Source organism: Pteropus vampyrus, unplaced genomic scaffold (assembly GCF_000151845.1).
Source record: "Pteropus vampyrus isolate Shadow unplaced genomic scaffold, Pvam_2.0 Scaffold19, whole genome shotgun sequence".
NCBI lineage: Eukaryota > Metazoa > Chordata > Mammalia > Chiroptera > Pteropodidae > Pteropus > Pteropus vampyrus.
The window spans coordinates 13,767,506-13,787,135 of NW_011888800.1; the positions used below are offsets into that span (position 1 = coordinate 13,767,506).

The 19,630-nt window shown below is 44.8% G+C and overlaps 1 protein-coding gene across 2 annotated transcripts in view; it reads right to left on the bottom strand.

Moving 5' to 3' along the window:
* Positions 1-2,550: 2,550 nt before the first annotated feature.
* The window catches only part of HDC (histidine decarboxylase), an 18,426-nt gene continuing 1,346 nt past the window's right edge, over positions 2,551-19,630 (bottom strand). The window contains exons 2-12 of one of the 2 annotated variants that reach the window (XM_011355091.1): positions 18,507-18,679; positions 14,712-14,825; positions 13,668-13,790; positions 11,233-11,367; positions 10,843-10,986; positions 10,407-10,473; positions 9,395-9,557; positions 9,213-9,303; positions 5,208-5,306; positions 3,747-3,848; positions 2,551-3,612 (exon numbers count right to left, since the gene is read on the bottom strand). In XM_011355091.1, the coding sequence (XP_011353393.1) occupies positions 2,866-3,612; positions 3,747-3,848; positions 5,208-5,306; positions 9,213-9,303; positions 9,395-9,557; positions 10,407-10,473; positions 10,843-10,986; positions 11,233-11,367; positions 13,668-13,790; positions 14,712-14,825; positions 18,507-18,679 (1,958 nt within the window). In that variant the 3' untranslated portion in view covers positions 2,551-2,865. The remainder of the gene's footprint in view (positions 3,613-3,746; positions 3,849-5,207; positions 5,307-9,212; positions 9,304-9,394; positions 9,558-10,406; positions 10,474-10,842; positions 10,987-11,232; positions 11,368-13,667; positions 13,791-14,711; positions 14,826-18,506; positions 18,680-19,630) is intronic. The other variant, XM_011355093.1, reaches the window with a different exon arrangement.

Genomic DNA, 19,630 nt, shown 5'->3' on the forward strand with positions numbered 1-19,630 from the left:
ATTTCCCAGTGAGAATTTGAATCCGAGTGATGGGAGATTGTGTAACCTTTGTTTTTGAGAGTATCACATTGTGCAATCGTGTTACTGGAATCTTGTTAAAGTGAATCCAGTGTAAGCAGAGGTTATGTTAAAGCAGTGACATCGTTTTGTGTCACAGGGACATCTTTTTGGATGAAAGGTCAGCACTTACATCTTTAGCCAGAACATTAGTGTTTCAGTACCAGAGCCTGCTGGAACCTGATCACCTTGGACTCAATTTTAGACTTTCTAGTTAGAAACTCAGAAACTCTCCCTCCCCGCCTGACGGCTTCCTCAGCCTCTCACTTCCCCAAATCTTTGTGATTCAGGCCAGATACTGTGATGAATAGAGAGCCCCAGCGCAATATCTTCAATACCTGGGTTTGCATGTCTGTACACAAAATTAAGCCATTACCTGGGACAGATAATCAACTTTAAAGACTGGTTTTTCTCTTTTAAAAGAGTCAGAAGTAGTGCCCATAGAAATATCTATGCAAATCATCACTTAAAATTGCAAGTGGTTATTTTTAAAAACATAAGCCGATATCTATATATGAGCTAAACAGATGATCTCAGTCTTCTAGTTCAGGGGTCCCCAGGGCCACGGACCTATACTGATCCATGGCCTGTTAGGAACCCAGCCACATAGCAGGAGAGGGGCAGGCGATCAAGAGAAGCTTCATCTGTATTTGCAGCTGCTCCCCAGAGCTAGCTTCACCATCTCAGCTCCACCTCAGATCATCAAGCATTAGATTCTCATAGGAGCACCAGTACCTGGTGCCAAAAAAGTTGGAGACCACTGGTCTAGTTCACTTGGAGCAGTGATTCTCAAACTTGAGCATTGAGAATCATCTGAAGTCTTGTTAAATACAGACTGCTGTGACTCAGTCCCCAGAGTTGGAATAAGAGTTGGCATTTGCCTAACAAATTCCTGGTGTTGCCTATGTGGTTGGTCAGGAGCCACATTTTGAGAACCGCTGACATAGAGAAAAAGCATCCTGAGTTATATATCACATATGTTTAGTTAGTGTAATTGAGTTCCTCAGAGTTCAATTGCCTTTTATTAACTGAGGCGTACATCTTAGATCTGGAGCGACTCAAAATGCCCAGCATAAAGCAGCACTTTGTCACCTTTAGCCTGATATTGCTCTTGAAAATTCACATTAACAGCACATATCTATGTACTAGATATACACATACACATTATTTGCTATAGCAAAGCTAAAAGCAATCCTAGAGAGGGTTTAGTCAAACATTTTTATATTGTAAAAGAAAAAACTAAAGCCTGGAATGCTCAGTACATGCCAAAAGTCACATGTACTGAACGCTCACAGGAAGAGACATATCTTCATAGACTAATGTTTCTCAGAGTGTGGTCCTGGACCAGCAGCAGCCACACCTGGGAACTTTGTTAGACATGAAAATTATCAAGGCCTGCCCCAGACCTACTGAATCAGAACCTCTGGGGATGGGTCCAGCAATCTGTGTTTTAACAAGCCTTCCTGGTGATTCTGAGGCAGGCTCACATTGAGAACCACTGGCTTACAACAGTGTTTCTCAAGCTTTAATGTGCAGAAGAAGTACCTGGAGATGCTAATACTTACTTACGGTCCACACACTCCTCTTTGAGTAACAAGCAAAACTCCAGGCTGCAAAAGCTCGAGGCTGCCAAAAGAGTTGACTGTTTCATCCAACACCTGAAGATGGGCCCCTGTCTCAGCCTCTGTAGGAGGGTAGGAGTCTAACATCGATAAGCACCAGGGAGCAAACCCAGAGGGGTTTCACATGGACCAACCCCCTCTACTTGCTTCTTGTAGTTTTTCACTTCCCTGACTCTACTGAGTTCCCACTTGCTCCTCTCCCTACTTTCTCATTCTCTCTTTAAAATGCCCAGTGTACAAATCTGAGTTGAGTCCAGTTTATGCTGGACTCTTTTCTCTATTGCAATAGTGATTATTATTGATTAAAATTACTGATTAAAATCTGTCCTTACCACTTTAAGTAATGTCCAGTTTTGTCCACCGAACTATTACTACAACCCATTTCAGAGCTGCTCCCTGTAAATGTACCATCTGAAACGGGAAGAAAATTTTTTGGCCTATGAACTAAATATGGGCAAGAAGCCGGTGACCACACCTTTTATCTGACTACAGGGTCCAGAAAAATGAGAAAATTGAAATGTACGGAAGGACCAGAGGTGCCTACTGTACCGAGAGTTTCTGATCAAGTACATTCTCTAACAGTACAGTATGGTAGAAATACTATTGAAAGCAAGGAGATCTGGGTTTGCCCACTTGTAAGCTTTTGCCCTGGGCCCTCAGTTTCCTCCTTTATAAATGCTAAATCACAGTGCCTGACTCAAGCCGGCGGCCTTCTTTATACCGAAGGCTCCTCCAAACTCATTTATGCACAGTCAAATTCAAATCTTCACATCCTGAGAAGCAGAATTCATATGTGCATGCATGTAGGCTCCAGGATATGCTCTGGTTAATCACTTCTGGTGATGAATTAAGTCATACAGGATTCGATTTATTTTAGAGACAAGCACAATTTATTTCTACATTATATTTTATATCGCAAGCTGAATGACAGAAGCTGCCTGTCAGTACACTACCCTGGGCCCTTTCTCTATGACCAGACTGCTGGAAACCTTCTGGATCATGCTGGCTTAAACTCTCCATGTGTATCCTTTCATGGGTCATGAACCCCTATGAGAAACTGATTAAAATTTTGGGCTCTCTCCCAAGAAAAATGCACATACACATAAGCACACAATTCAGCATACAATTTTGAGGGGTTCAGAGACTCCCTGAAACACGTCCATGGACTCTGGCCGAAACCCCTGGTCTAAACCATTGCCTGCAGAGGGCAGCAGGGCAGCTGGAGCCCACACTGAGAGCTACATTCAGGAAAGCTGGGGACGCTGTAGAACTTGATTAGTTTTTTGAAGGCACTTTTCTTCAGCACCATCATCTCTTCTGGAAACCTAGAGAAGATTCTGACCCGAGAGGAGCCCCCATTCTTCACAGAGCTATCTGTGGGCACTGGCTTCTGAGCACTCACAGGCACGTTGTTGCAACTGAGGGAACGCACTGCCTTCTTCTTATTCCTCACAGACAAATAATTGAACAAGAAGGAAGAAAGCTTTTGCTTGGTGACATCCGGGCTCTCTTCTAAAAAGCAGTCATCAAGTGGGTCCAGCAAGGTTTCAAGATGGTGGCTATCTTCCCTTCTCACGGGATTGGCTCCCATACACTGAGGCTGCTTGATAATCTTCTTGGTCTGGGCTGGGTCATCTTCTGCCCTACAGGAAGGCTGGAGGGACATTCTACTGGACAGAGCTATGGGACCCCTGGCTTGGGGAATAAGGTTCCCAACCTGAGGGCTGGGCTGGGAAGTACAATGCTGACTCAGAATGAGAGTAGCAGCATCTCGAATGAGCTTCCAGTCTCTCAGGATGTCATCCTTGGTGGTGAACTGGGATGTCACAGTGAAGCGGATGATCAACTTGTCCTGGATAGTGGCCGGGATGAGGAAGAGATGGCCAGCTTTAGCTATTTCTTTTAACACACTTTCTGTGAGACAATTAGGACCCTGTTTGAAGAATAAAGAGAAATGAAGTCTGTATCTCATCCCTGTAAGCATCCCCCAAAGTCCAGCATTTATGTTTCCAAGATAGTGAATGATCACCAAATAACATCATTTACAGCCACGGAAGATGGCATTACCTTTAGACGGAAAACCACCAGGCCTAGGTGCCTCTGGGCAGGAATTTCAAAGAAAGGGTCATTTCTGACCAGAGATTCAAAATATTTAGCCATTTCGGTTCCCTAGAATTACAAATATAGAGAGAACTGAGATTAACAGTCAAGCCACGGACAACCATGCATAAACTTTCACACTGCTAAATGGGTTTAAACCAGGACGCCTTTGAACCATTGAGATCTGAATGGCTTCTAGTAAATATTCTTTTCTGTTTGATTTTACTCATACTGCAATCTGGAAAACCTCCAGTGGCTCCCTATTTCTTATCATTTCAGATCCACCTCGAGAATTCATGTCTCAGGGGCCCTCTTTCAACACACTCCCAGAACCAGAAGACATGTATTTTGCAATCGAGGCAACCTGGCCTTATATCCTGGCTTCACAGCTTCACAATCAGCCCAGCGGGCAAGCGAGGGCCAAAACCCAGCCCATTCTCTATGTTCCCAGGCAAGTGCCTCATAAAGGTTTCAGCTTATTTCTACTGAAAAAAAAAAAAAGGCAATACGTGGGCTATTGACAGCTCCACGCCCATCCTAAGCCTACATCTTTCCCTTGCCTCTCAAATCTTTTCACCTCAGGTACCCTTTCATCCCCTTTTTTCTGACATTCCACAAATAATGTATTTTACACATCATCCTCACACACACTTTGGAAAGGCTTTGCACCTATTTAATGGGTACATAATTTCTGCTTGGGATGATGGAAGAAGTTCTGGAAATAGATAGTAGTGATTATTGCACACATTGTTAGTGCACTAATGCCACATAATTATACACTTAAAAATGGTTAAAATTATAAATTTTATGTTATATGTATTTTACCACAATAAAAAATTTTAAAGCTTTGTATCATATTAATCTTTCACTGGAGTTTAGTCATTTTAAATTTTTTCCTATTTTTTTAACCTAGGAATTTTAACTAAACAAGAACAGGAGTTGCCTTTTGTTTCATTTCTTAAAATTTCTCCAGGCATCCAGAAGAATCTCAATAAAATATTTGCTGAGTAACTGCTATCACCTGGTCTTCACACCTGCTACTATATTTCAAGAGAATGCAAGAGATTTAGCTAATTACGTCTTTGACCAGGATGAAATGAGTTACTACAAACCTCATCTAGAACGCCTTTCTCTCTCCACTGCTTGATCTCTTTAAAACAGTTGCCAGTCACTACCCCCAAAACTTTTCATTTTCAAGTCATAAGGCTCTCTCTCAGGAAAAGCGCCCTGCTAAATATTGCCTAGCTGTTTTATGTGTCACGTTCTGCTCAGTGTTCCCCTAGCTAACGAAGAGACAGCTGCCCTTCTGAATAATCGAGTCCCAGGAGTCCGCAAACAGTGCAGGGCACCTGAGCCCTATGATGAAACCAGCCCTCCTAGGACGCAAGGCAAGCCTGGGCTCAGCCCAGTCAGCACAGTAGTACATACATGTCTGACGTGCGCTTGAAGATTCTTCACCCCGAAGGACCGAATCACGAACCAGAGCTTTAGAGAGCGAAACCGCCGGCTCAGAGGGATCTGCCAGTGCTGGAAGAGAGGAGCACACCGCTCACGGTAGCAGATAAGGGCGCCCGCTCACGCCCTCTGGGGCTGTATCATGCGTTGCTGCCTAACCCTCCGGGGATGATTGGTGTCACCATGACTCTGAAGCTATTGCTAAGGGGAAGCCAAAGCAAGTTACCCAAAGGCTAGCCTGTCATATTACCAAGTCACTGGTGAAGGTGGCCAATAGGCCCTTGTACAGGAGCAGGACAAGTGGAAAGTAAGTCCGTGACCCTGAATGAAGGAGAAGACACTTTGCTTTAAATGGGGCTTTAAACATTTCACCCCAGGCTGAAAATCAAGATAAGTGCGAGATATATATATATATATATGTGTGTGTGTGTGTGTGTGTGTATACACACACATATATATACACATATGTATATATACATATATATGTGTGTGTATACACACACACACACACACATATATATATATATATATATTCCCCCCCCCCACAAAGGAACCTAATTTCCTTGAATAGCAGAAAATAAAGTCCTATTTCTCTTCCCCCAAAAATGTAAAGTATAATAGTGGTCACGAGCTCAGAGGCTGGAGCCCGGCAGACCAAAGTTTTCCCTGCAGCTCTGCCACTTCCAGGCTGTGACTTCGGGCAGTGCCACCTCACTAATTCCACCTCATGAGATGGAAAATGAACAGCACCTCCCAGGGAAGTGGTTCGAGGAGAAGCATGCAAAATGCTTCATGGGAATTTGTCAGTAAGTGTTGGTTGTTTACATGATTAAAATGTGAGCTACAAATCACAGTGGCATTTCTGCCTAGAACCAAAAATGATCATTATTTAATCTCACATTAGTCTTATCCTAATTTTCTCCTATGACATTCCTGTGCCCTCAGGAGGCATCACTCTAGCTTTCAGATTTCAAATGCATATCCACATCTCTGCCTCTGTGAGACTAAAATGGACCTGGTGACTAAATTTGTTCCTGGTGACTAAATTCAATACTGCTTAAAGTTCAAGGTTGCAGGCACCACAGATCTGAAAATTTCCAAACCAATTTTGAATGGATTTCTCAGGTCTGAAAACAGAGCAAAGGGTATGGAAAACATTTGCAGTTTATTCTGTGGTTTCTAATGACTTCTTGCTCAAATGTCAAAAAACTGCTACCACAATTTCTGTTGACTGAAAATAAATATTTATCCCATCAGATATGTACCTACTTGTTCATAGGATTGCCAAATCCTCAAAAATGTGCTCACCTTCACATTTCACCCATTTCCTGACCCAGGCATAGTTTAAAAATTACTCTTTTGTTCCTCCCACACCAAGTATTCGCTTTTTATTTTCCAAGCGAAACACTCAAGAGCTGAGGACTAGCTTGGGGACTCTTGTTTGCCAGCAGAGGGCAACAAAACTCAGACACAGAACAAAATCCCTGCTACCAGGGAAAGCGTCAGCTCCATCACTTGTTAGATGGACACTCTGGAAGAATAATGAATGGATAACAGGGGCCTTCTCTAAAAATATTGTTTTCCAGATGGTTATCATTAGCAACTTTATTTCACCAGCAAATTAAAAGAGAGGCAGAAACTATTTTAATCGTGATTTCTTTACACTCTGTTCATATCCCCAGTTATTCCTCTTGTCACTATTCCAAAACCAATCCATGCTGACCCAACAGGGTGGTCCTAGCAGATAATTTCTGCTAGAGCAAGAAATTTGGACTTATAAAGGGCGATGTGGCTCTTCTTTAACTCAAGGTATTCCCACACTTCCTCTGTGTCCTTTCAAGATTTTGCAGGTCTGCCCTCCTAAAGGCAAGACAATGCCTCATTCACCATGGGAGAAGGAGAGGGTGCTTCCCTGATGTCAGAGATTCTAGCCCTGATTTAAGGTGGCTCCAGGGTCCCAGAGATGAAGTCCCCAAGTCTTCTCTCCCAGGATGCTGGTCTATCTCAAACATGGCTGAGTGTCTGTTTAAAGCTACAGCCACCTGAGTGAAAAAGAGCTTGAGACACAGGTCAGAGCAGCAGCGAAGACCCCTCCAGGATCACAACAAATAGTAGCTTCAGTTTTCTAGGAGTTTCTTTGTAAACTTGAAAATTAAATCCATAGGATTAGAGATGAAGGAAGGGAAAGCATAAAGGAGCACTTTCTAGATGTAGAAATATAAATGGTAAGTTTCCCCTGGACTAGTGCTAAGAAGAGCTTACTTTAATATTTTTATAAGTTATCTAGAAGAGAGAAAACACCATAAAATCTCCAAATTGGTGGGAATAAATCACAGGAAGATCTTGAGATACTGTTATGAACAACAAAAAGGTAATATGAAATTTGAAATGGACAAGGGTAAAAAAATACTCTTCAATTATGATGATGCAAATTCACTTATAAGAAAATGAGTATCATTTCACACTCAAGAAAAAACGCTACAGCTATTCCTAAAGATATCTTCTCCTTGGGCTGCTGTAGAATTTTTTTTCTTTTAGATTAAAAAAATCTTGAAAACCCACCAGATAGGGCAGTGGAGATGAAAGTATCATTATTCTTCTATTTTTATCAACCTCTGGACTTTCCTCCTTACCACAGCAAGCCTAGAGCCTGCAATTCCAATCAAAAAGCTTCAAAAAACTAAAGGAAGTGTGAGCTGGTCCAAGAAAGAATAATCAATATAATCAAGAGATGAGGGGGCTTTTATTTTAGGACTAAAAGAAAAGATGCTTTGGTTGCCCAAAGAGATAAGACAAAATCATATCATCACAAAGAATGACTCTCACAGATGTCGGGCATCGTTCTCTTTGCTTTACTGTACTGACTCATTTAATCTTCACAGCAAGCCTGAGAAGCCAATACTATCATTATCACCCTTTTTTAGATGAGAAGACCTAGACATGGAGTTTCAGTCATTTGCCCAAGGCCGCACAGGTTAGTAAATGGAAGAGTGAGGATTCAAACACAGGACATCTGGCTTTAGCACCTACACGTTTAACCGCTTCCTTTGTAACAAATCTCTGCAGCTTAACAGAGCTTTTAGGACTATCACGCCTACCACTCATTGAGCATTCGCCCCATTCCCAAGGCCGTGCTAAGTGATCTACTTGTACGTTCCCATTTCCACCGCACCATGAGATCAGTGCCTCTGTGCCCACCCTACAGATGAGGAAATCAATGCTTAGAGAGCTCCACTAAGTTCCCCAAAGGCCCACTTGCTGGTATGGAATTCCAAACCAAGCTCATCTCAGCTCTGCTGCCTCCCCTTGGCCATATTATACGTAACTCGTTTCCATCCCTGTCTGCCCTACAATTAAAGGAAAGGCTCATCTTCCAACTGAGGAGTAAATCTAAACTGTTTCCCCAAGAGATAATACAAGCTGAGAATGTGGGCAGGTTCGAGAGACTGAGGGTCTTGGCAGCTAATGGGAAGGCCGGGAATGTTTGGAGACATCAGGAACCCCGGGAAGGGTGGCCATGGCCCCACCCCCACCATGGAACTTCTCACAGTGCCTCTCTGTGGACAGAAAGATGCGTGCTATTTAAGCAAGGAGCCTTTTTCCCTACTCAAGGAAATTCTCCACCCTACCCTGCTATTGGGGAGCAAGCGGAAAAGATTACCCAGGACAGAGGCAGAAGAGAATTGGTTCTTGGTAAGGAGACATTTCTGAGAATGAAAAAAAAAAAAATGCCACAGGTATTCAGGAGATGTACAGACTGACTCAAAGTTTGCTCTCATTTTTAGGATTTTTAAAGTTTTCTGAGTTTCGTTCCACATACTTAGGCACAGCTTGAAACTAAAGGTACGCAGTAGCAATATTATGAGGTGGGCTCACAGGGTGCCACTTTCTGACCAGAGCTGACATACAGGAGAGACCCTTGCCAGTCCCATGCAGCCATCTCAGAGGCCCACAGGCTGCCCATTCCTGGCCACTCACCATGAAGTCAGTGGCCGCGCCGGAGTTGGCATGCCTGAGGTAGACGGGATTCACGCTGAAAGTCTGCTGCAGCTTGTACTTATTCTTGACCCTGTGGATTTCCAAAGGGATGTTAGTGGCTGAGCCCTCCCCAGAGGAAGCGAGGCTTTCCCGCGGTTTGGGAGCTTGGCTGCCACACTCACCAGAACCCAGTACAGTCAAAGTGCACCATCATCCACTTGGAAGGATTAAAGGTGAAGGAATCAGCATACTCAATGCCCTTCAGAAACCCCCGGTACTCAGGGCACAGGAAGGCAGTGCCTGCATAAGCGGCATCGATGTGGAGCCACAGCCCCTCCCTGGCACCTGAAGAGGCAAATGTGACCTGGCTGGGAGGCAGGACTGGGAGTGGGAGTGGGGGTGGGGGTTGCCACCAGCCAGCCAAAAGGCATCTCTTGCCGGGATCAGCTGGCTGGTGGGCTACAAGAGAAGAGCTGGGAAAGGCTGGCCTGCTTTTGGCTAAATGAGATGTCAAGGCGAGTGGAGATGGGGATGGAGAGTGTCGGTGTGAGGAGTGGGGCTGAATGAAGCCTGCAGAGACTCATCGTGGCCTTTTTCCCCTCACTGGTCAAAGGTCAACACCCTTTCAACCTCATTCTAGAGCTTTCTGGCCAGAACCTGACTTCTCAGTAGCCCAAAGATCAATGTTAATCTGATACAAACATTTGAGAAAGGGTGTCTCTCTTTCCCATTTGGTTTCTTACTTGAGGATTTTAAACAATCACATTTGTGGAGGGGGGGCGGGGTTTGTCTTAATCTCCCCCTCCACCCATGGTTTCCCCTTCCATGCCCTTTACATTTTCTTAGCCTAAACTAGAAAACATTTCATTCTCCTTGTGCTTTGGACACAGCATGCACTAAGCAGATTTCTGTATACAAGTGAGAGGGTGAGAAACCTGAGACTCTCTCATTGCTGTTTCCTAGGACAGGATACAAGGGAGGGCGGCTCTAACCCTTGGTCACGCCAGGGGAAAGCAATGACCTGTCGGCCTGGGAGAAGATACTTGTGACCTATGTTGGCGCTTCCCACGCTCTCTGCATTAACCACAGAAGGGCAAGCTAATCTCACAGAGCTGCTTTTAGGTTCTTGCTCTAGGGAGCATTTCTTGGAGAATTCATTACTTGTCTTCCTAGCCAGACGAGGCTGACACTTACAGATGGGGCCCAGCTCTGACAGGGAGTCGAATGCACAGACCCCAGTGGTCCCCAGTGTTGCACAGACCTGGAGGAAAATACAGGAAGTTCACGCGGGAAAGTGAGCTCATGTAACACATTTGGCCCGAAAACAAATTTAATCCCAGATATTATTTACCCCACCCATCCCATTAGAAGAGTGTGTATCTCACCTTGTATTTCACCATGACTGACAGTAAGAATTATGCATTTTATATGGTAACCTAGTACATATAACATGTGTGTTTGAAATAAAAGTTTCGCCAAAGAAGAGCAAATCATAAATTTTAAAACATTGTATTTGAAGACCTTTCTGCTTTTGTCTGCTTTGGTTTTTGTTACTTACCTGAATTCTGCCAAAATTCCTTCCTCACCTCGAAGTGCTATCATCCTAAGCTCAGAACACATTTTGACTTACAAAGACAGGCACCAAGCCCCTCTCCTTGTCCTCCTCGATGGCTTTCTGAAGAGCTTCCCCGCGGAGCGAGAAGTTGTCATCCACAGGCAGAAACTTCATCTTCACAAGAGAAATCAAACCAGCCTTTTCCACTGAAGAGTGAGCCTAACAAGACCACGAAAACCTGTTAGCAGAGTCATCCTGGGATGAGCACTCTCCAGAAAGTACGGAAGCCTGGCTAAAGGAATCAAATACAACATCTGACAATTGTGTGTCCCTACCATTCCTGGAGACAATCTCACAGGCCTGCACTTCCTTGAACCCCCACATACTCGTGTCTAGAAGGAAATGGCTCCAGGACTAGGGCTCCAGAAGGTGACCTGAAGGTTTGGCCTGTGGTGGGCAACTCACCTGGTCAGAGGCATAGGCAATGAGCCGCCCGTTCAGGGAAGACTCGTCCGCCCCAGGCTCAGACGCTTTCATTTCCAGGATTTTGTTCTTTCTTGCTGCCAGCAAGGCAATCAGTGTGGACTCACTGACTGTGCTCTGCAGTGGAAGAAGGATTATCAACTGCAGGCTCTCTCTACGTTCTCTTGCCAAATTCCCCCAGTCTTCTTTGTAGTTGTGTGTGTGTGTGCGTGCGTGTGTGTGTGTGTGTGTGTGCGTGCGCGCGCGCACGCGCGCACGTGTTTGTGTAATAGCTATCCCTAAAAAGCACACAGCTCCTGACTAAGGGGCTGACCTTCTTCCCCAGCTCACATGCCTGTTCTGCATTCTCTATTCCCAGCCCCATATGCATTCCTGAGACACTGCCCTCTAACTTTCCAAGGAAGTAACGAAAGCTAATTTTCATCTAATACCAATATCTTTATTGGAGGTCGCACAGACCAAAAGGAGAATGTTTAGCCCCTGCTAGATATAAATTTGTTTATAGTTGTGTTTGCTCCCCATGTCAAATGTGCTTAAAAGAAAGCACTCTCATTTATTAAGTAAGAAAATGGAGTTTATTTCCTCAAGAATACCCCCAGAGAGAGGATCCTGGCTTATGAAAATTGTGGGTAACGTTGGCGTCGGTTTTCTTGCCAGTGGTTCTTGTGACCGTGAGCTAATATTCTCCCTCTGGAAGACTTTTTTCCATTTGTAAAATAGAGTACATCCCTTTAGCTGCCTCCAGGAGTGGGAGTATTGATTACCCAAATGAGGGTTAGATGGGATTTTGCTCTGGCCGTGGCTCTGGGAGTCCTGGGGGCCACCTCAGTGACTTCATGAGGATTGTTACGGTTTCTCATCATTCATCCACTCAGTCTTTGATGTCTTTGCTTTTTGAAATTTTCAGGTGACCTACTGTTGATAGCTCCCTGCTGAAAAGCCTAGCAGATAGTATCACAGGGAGGGATATAGACCAGATCCCACAATATATTCAGTGGCTAGAAATTATTCCATAACAAGGAAGCCAGCAAAATTACTATACCACCTTACATCTGTAAACTAATTTATAGTTTACAACACATTTTCTGTCATCTCATTTGCTCTTCATAAAAGTTCTCTGAAATTCTTGTATTCCTTGTCCACAGATGAGGATAGTGATGCTTCGAGAGGTTACAGGACTAAACCAAGTTCACATGGCGGATGAATATAGGAGAAAGCATGGTTTGGACTTAGACAGGCCTGGGTTTGAATCCTCATCCTTTCACTTACCAGCCTGCGACAAGTTTTTAACCTCTCTGAGCTTCAGTGCTCTGATCTCAAAAACTGGGGATAATATTTATCTACATAATTCTTGAGATGATTGGTAAAAGGCAAGATCATGTACAACAGACATTTAGCACGTTCTCTCATTTATAATAACTGAAGTTTTAGCTATTTGCTAACAATCCAGAACATCCATGACATGCGGCAATTTGTCTTTCTTGTGAGGTTCAGATTTTAATCTTGCTGCAAGGTTAAAGAGAGGGAGACACTTAGCTAGTAAGTGGACCCATTGAATTTTCCAGTTCTCATCTCAGGGCAGTGTGGCTGTTTTTATGTAATAGAAGAATTCATTTAATCCTCATTCTGTGGGTGTGAGGTGTGAAGGAAATATTACTATCTGTATCCTAGATTCTAAAACCAGGAAAATTATACATTATAGTAGAATTCAAGAATTTGGGGCTTCTCAGAGGCCTCAGAACAAAGCCCTCATGAATGTCAGGGGTTTATAGATGCAAAAACACCTAGCAATGTGTATGGACTATGGCGGGTACCCAGCAAGGTCCACTATGCTGCATTACTCTTAACAAAAAAAGAAATATTAGAAGAACCATCATTTGGCAGAGATCCAAAAGATAGGGTAGTAGGATAAGATAAACTGATTTATGCTGTCAATTTCTGTCACTGCCAGGTAGCTCCTGGAACTAGAAGGAAAAGAAAGAAGTCTCTACTTGCTTCTCTTTTCCCCGTACCATAGGTGTGAAAGGGGACAAGGGAGGTGAGTCATCAGGTTATAAACTAAGAAAACCAGATCAAGTAATACTGGAAATGTGATGACACACTGAGTTTTTAACCTTTTTAAAGAAAAGAGAAAGGAAGAGTGGAGACGGTGGTGGCAGCAGTGCAAACGAGGTGGAAATTGAGATGCGGGTGGTGGCAGTGGAGGAGGCGGTAGCTGTGCTGGTGGTGGTGTTGGTGATGGTTGTGTCAACCATGAGAGTGATGATGGTAGTGACAACGATGGTGGCAGTGCTGGTGGGGGTGTGAGTGACATGGGGAAGACTCCTTGGAGAACAAGAGGATTGCCTGGGCAAGGGATTGGCTTATCTTTCACTATTGAGCCCCCATGCTAGGGGGAGCTTTGCCAGTGGAGGCACCTGCAAGACGCCTCCCCCATGGCTGCCAGGGTGGTGGTGCAGGAAGTGCTCTGGGAGTCCCAGCATTTTTGCCAGCCAGTCCATGACGTTCATCTCCAGCTCCGTGCACGCAGGGCTGGAAGCCTGAAAGAGGGAAAGCAACCTCATCTGGAGAGCCCTAGGGCACCACGATGCCCCCTTCAGCTCCGGAAATAGACCTGTCTCTGTCCAGGACCTCCCCTCATTCCGGCAGTATCAATGGGAACCTAATCTTTCTTATCTCTAGAGAAAGGGACAAGATCAGGCCCTCTGTCCCATCTCCACCCCATCTTCTGCCAAGTCAAAAAGGGAAAAGAATGTGGGGTTTGGGGTTCATGCCAACCTCGAAGAAATGGATTATCCTGTGACTCCAAGGCACTGTAGAGAAATAGCCCTAGAAATGATTGTTTCTATCTGGAGCCCCAAGTCCCTCAAATACCCAGCTGAGAAGCATTCTAAAGGCCAGAGGGAGGTTTTAAGTCTAAGAAAAAAACACTCCAGCCCCCTCAGCCCTCTCCCCCCACCATATGCTCTATAACAGTTCAGGCTTAAAATATAAGGCTGTTCTAGGAGGCTTCTGGCACAATTTAAAGCTGTTCTGTGCTTAAGGAGTTAAGAGAAATCTTCAAGCATATCCCTAACCCCTCGAAGACAAGAGCACAGAGGAAGTTGTGCCTATAGGCACCAAAGCGCTTAGTAAAGATCACAAACTGTGGCAAAAAGCGGATCTCAGTCCAAATATCATATCTGTCTCTTTGAGCTGTGTGATCTCTTTGAGCTGGGAGATAAGTTATTTAAGCCTCAATTTTTTTCCTTACAAAATGGGGCCAATACTAATGATTCCACAGGGCTAATGGGTAAGATGAGATCATTTATATAAAGCTTAAGTTCAAAAAAAGTATACATTATTAATATTTAACTTGAATTCCTGTTCAGAGATCGGAACAAAAATACGTTTGCCCCAGATGTCATTTCCTGCTATGTCCCCCATTGCCACTGGTTTCAGCTATAGCCATTGCTACTCACCCAGGTGAATCCCAAGCAGTTGATGGCATCAGCCAGCATGTCTCCCAGCAGTGATGGCCAAGAGGTGAGAGCTGGATAGTAGGCGTGCATATGGGGACTCTGCCAATGTACCACCTGGAGGCAGAGCATGTACACAGGTGGCACCAGGAGGCATGTCCAGGAGGCTTTCCTCCTCCAGCGACCCTCCCTGGCAAGGGGAAGCACCCAGTCTAGAGATGGGCCAATATTTTTAAGACAGCCAAATAAGTGACATGACTCCATATAAATAAGACATATTCATGGTGTTCTTGCTGCCCATGTTTCTCATATTCTAAGCTAGTTCTTTAGTGGAGCATTTGCACATATGCAAAGACCGGAAGGGAATATGTGAAATGAAAATTGCTATAGTAATTAAGATTGTAGATTCTGGGTAATGTTCACATTAGTCTCCAGTATGTATCTCCCAGGCCGACACTGCCCAGTAATAAAAGGAAGGGGGTGCTACTGGGGAGAACAGGTTGCTTGTCTCATCTAGTTTCGTGGATCACTCAGCTCTCTGGGCACGTATCTCCTGCAGAGAGTCAATGTGAATGGGTTCAAAGATGTCCTCAGCTTCCTAGTGGGGATGGAGGGAGGAGAGGAGAGGGCAAGAAAAGTCCCAGCCCACATCCGTGGGATCCCTGCCTCCAGGTTAACCCTTGAGCCTGATGTGAGGAAGCGCGGGGTGGACAGGGAGGGCTCCCCTGTAACAGGTCTCTGAAGCATCCTCAGTGGCTTCTCAGCCTCGTTGATTATCTAATCTGGCTTCATCTCACTGCTCTGCAAATACACCCTGTTCATTTCTGCACTCATATCTTTGAGCAATGCGTGTCCCCTGATGGGAAGCCACTTCCCATATAGCCATGACCTTTCAAAACCTGTTAATTCTTAGAAAGCTACTAAATATTCGTTTTCTCCGGGAACCCTTGCCCAGCTCACCAGCTCACCAGCCCCCTTTGATCTCTTATCTAAGACAATGGAACACTTTCATTCTAGAAGAGTCGCCCTACTGAGAGAGAACTCATTAGATAACATCTTCGTGTACCATTTATGATTCAGAAATTCCTTTATCCCACAAGAGCAAGGACAGCGTCCTGGACAGTGTGTATTGTAGAAGAAGCATAAGATTAAAACCCAAGGACATAGGTTCCAGTCTTACCTCTGCCCCTAACCAGCTATATGACCTTGTAGATTTACTGTGAAACTAATAAGGTGGCTTAATAAACTTAAACTCCTCTCATGTTTGTGTGGGTCTCTTTTGAGATTCATCCTCAATTTTATTTTCTTGAAGGAAATCTTAAAATTTTATGGGATTCAGACCTCATAAAACCCGATCTTCTCCGAATCTCTCTCAACCTCAGTTTCTCAACAAAAAATAAATCCTGTCTCCTAGGATTGCTGTGTGGATTGGCCTGGGAGGAAATTTGTAAAATGTAAAACAGTGATGTCAACAGTAAGCTAATCACATGGTGACAGGCACATCGCATATCCTGACTTGACTCTTAGATAACCAGACCTCTTCCTCTGATTTTTACCAAGCAGAAGGCATCGTAGGTAATAACAATATCTTCCACTCTCCATGATTCGTCTTATTTAATTCTCACAGCACCCCTGTGAAGTAGGTTCCACCCTTATCCCTGTTTTACAGATGAGAACTGGGGCTGGCAGAGAAAGTCAGCATTCCCGTGATCACACACACCCCTCCTGGGGACAGATGGCAGCACTGAGACAGAAACCCAGAGCTGTCTGACTCCAGAACCCAAACCCTAAGCAGGGTGGCATCCGTCTTCTCTCCCTGTGCTGCTCTTTCCCTCATGAAGGATTGATGAGGTTTTTCTAACCAGAACTGGAACTAAAGCAAAAGGACAGTCTTTCTCTCTCTCTCTCTCTCTCTCTCTCTCTCTCTCTCTCTCTCTCTCTCTCTCTGTGTGTGTGTGTGCGTGTGTGTGTGTGTCTGGGAGATGGCAGAGAGGAAAAAGCTCACCCAGTTGTCAGTGAGGTGCTGGCCAAAATGAGAAAGCAAAGGGCCAACTGCTTTCGGGCCAACTCTCAGAGGCGGGTGCATCCAGGAAGATGAGATGAAAGATTGGGCCTCATAATCGATGTGCTTATGTATTTTGGAAACCCAGAGAGGGACTGCCACCTCCCGATCCTATCAAGAGGCAATTGTCTGTTCTTTTAAGATAAACACGATAAGAATAAGTCGTGAGCCAGAGGAACCCTTATCAAAACAGACAGACCTCTTGGTCCAGAAATGAGCCTCTTTGACCATACCCCTAGCAACTGCTGAAATGTCTTTCAATCGAATGAATCGGCTCATTTCCGTCTCTTCTGACAGTTGCTTACATGTCATTCACTACTAAATTACAGTTGGCTTCTCAGCAGATTACATTCTACAGAATGAACTTCATGAGATAATCTTATCGGGGAACTAGTCTCCTTGATAAAGCTTTACTGATACAAAAATTTTCCAAAGATGCTTGCGAAATAGGTTGAATGGTCAGAGAGAGATGAGTATTTGGTGTGATACGAACTTGACATCATCTTCTGAGTGTGAGTAATTTCTCACCCCTGCCTCCAGGCATATTTCTGTCCCATCTAAGTCCAAAGCTCTTTGAGGATAATCAAAGCACATCTTAAGGTGTCCTCGGGAAGAGCCGCTGGACACATGTGGTTCAGGACAGCCGTGCCCCACACAGGGAGAGCGAGAACAGCCTGTGTGTGGGAGTGCCATTGAAGGAGCGAGGCCTGGGTGTGCAGGCTCAGTCACTCACCGGTGAAGATGTCAGTGTAGGAGAAAGAGCAGAGCCTTTTGAAGTAGAACTGGCCGAGATTAAAATCCTGGATCTTCCAGGCACAAATTCTATGACTTTAGGAAGACAATTAACTTCTCTGAGCCTCAGTTCACTCATCTTTAAAACTGGTATCATAGGGTCACTGTAGGGTAAAACAAGCTGGCCTGTAATGCAGCTGGTACAGTGCCTGGCCTGTGGCGTGGAGCTCAGTAAAAGGCAGCCTTTCCGTGGGAGGAAGACTCACGTACTTTTAGCACGAATGCCCTGGCACAGCTCCTCACCCTTGGTGGCCAGGGACATCGTCACAGCCTGTGGCAGTGGTCCTCAGCTCAAGCCCTGTGCATCAGCCAGCTTCTGTCTGTTCCCTGGCCCTTGGCTATCACCAGGTCGGACCCTTTGTCACTGGAAGCCCCTTCCTACTCCTGAAAAGCAGCTCAATCACAAGACCTCCACTTGGCAAGGGAGGACATGGTTCCTACCCCACGGAGGAGAAAGGAGGAGGCTGACAGCACTAGCTCGGCTCCCCCAGGCACCCAACCTGACCATCGGAGTGCCCTCAGGGGTCTGTGTTCTCATCTTCCTTCTTTCCCTTTGGCATGTCTCAGAATTCTGTAGAAGAGTCCCTGGTTCTGCCACCTGGAGCTTCAGGGACTATCTCCAGCCTCCTCTCTCCAACTTGCTATCCACGGTTGTCCTTTCCCCTCCAACTCAATTTTCGTTTCTCCCTCATCCCATTAGATTTCCACACTTCTGTCAGACTAGGCCCTGGAATGCAGTCTGTCTTCCCTCAAGCTCCCCACCCAACATTGCAACTCATGTGGCATCAGAAACCTAATTTCAGTCAAAGTCCTTGCCCTCCACATGCCCAATAGTAGGCTTAGATGTTGTCCAAGTGGCTGAAGGGTCATCCCAGGCCTTTCTTCAGTCCACTGCCCACCCTCCCATGGCCTGAAATCCAGAATTACTCTTGTGACTGTCTCACCCCAGGCATGATAATTCGCTCAATGTCCCCAAAGATGCTGTCCCAGCTGTCAGGGTCCTCGGGCGCACTCTCAGGCAGCTGGGCTCGCAGGTAGCCAGGCCACACGTCTGGAGTCACCCGTCGCTCCCGCACAGTGCTCAGGTATTGGCAGATGTAATCCACCATCTCTTTTCCTACAAGGGATGCAGAGAAACCAGCCTTATGTACCCTGACTGGGCCTGGCCAAAGTGTGTCTGTCCCTCTCATGTTAGGGCCCAGAGATTGGTGAAGAAGGAGATGGGTTCACGGGTAAGTGGGGGGTCTAATCCCAGCATAGGCCTTGTCTTCAGAATAAAGAAAAGCGAGTGAGGGAGTGAATAAATGAAGGAGGGAGTGTGTAAGTGAACAAATGAACAAAAAGGAAAATCTCCAAAACATAAAACTCTAGTACCAAAGTAAAACATTTCTTTTACCTCCCCCTTCCCTTATCCATATCAGTCTTGACCATCTTACCCACATTTCTTTTCTTTTTCAAAACAAGACATCTATTAATTAATTATCTTACAGATTCAGTAGAAACTCTGTGGCTCTTTCTATCCAAAAATTGTTACACGTACACACATACACTTGAGACTCTTTGTTAGCTCCCATGCTGGGTTCTGAGTAAAGGTGAAATATATATTTGTTCACCATTCCCAATGGACCAATAATTCCTCTGTTTTTGAAGACCCATAAAACTTATTTAATAATATGATTAAAACTGTACGTTAACACACACAAAATTTTGTCTATAACTTCTGAGGTTCATAGAATCCCTTAAACACAATCATAGGCCTCAACTAAAAACCCTACACTAGCCTAAAATGGGAAATACAGGGCTATGTCTTAATCACTTATCTCCCTTCCTGTGCCTCCACCAACACCCGGTGCCTAGAACATTTTTAGATGCTAAAAAAACAAACAAACAAACAAATGAATGAACAAACAAATAAGGAAGAAAAGTAGCTATGTCAAATACTCTGAAGCCACTGCAAATTATTTATTCTTTCTTCCCTTTCATTTCTCCAGGAGAGAGTATCTCTTCAGTGCCTCTCTCTGAGTCTCTCTCTCTCTGTCTCTCTCTCTCTGTCTCTCTCTCTCTGTCT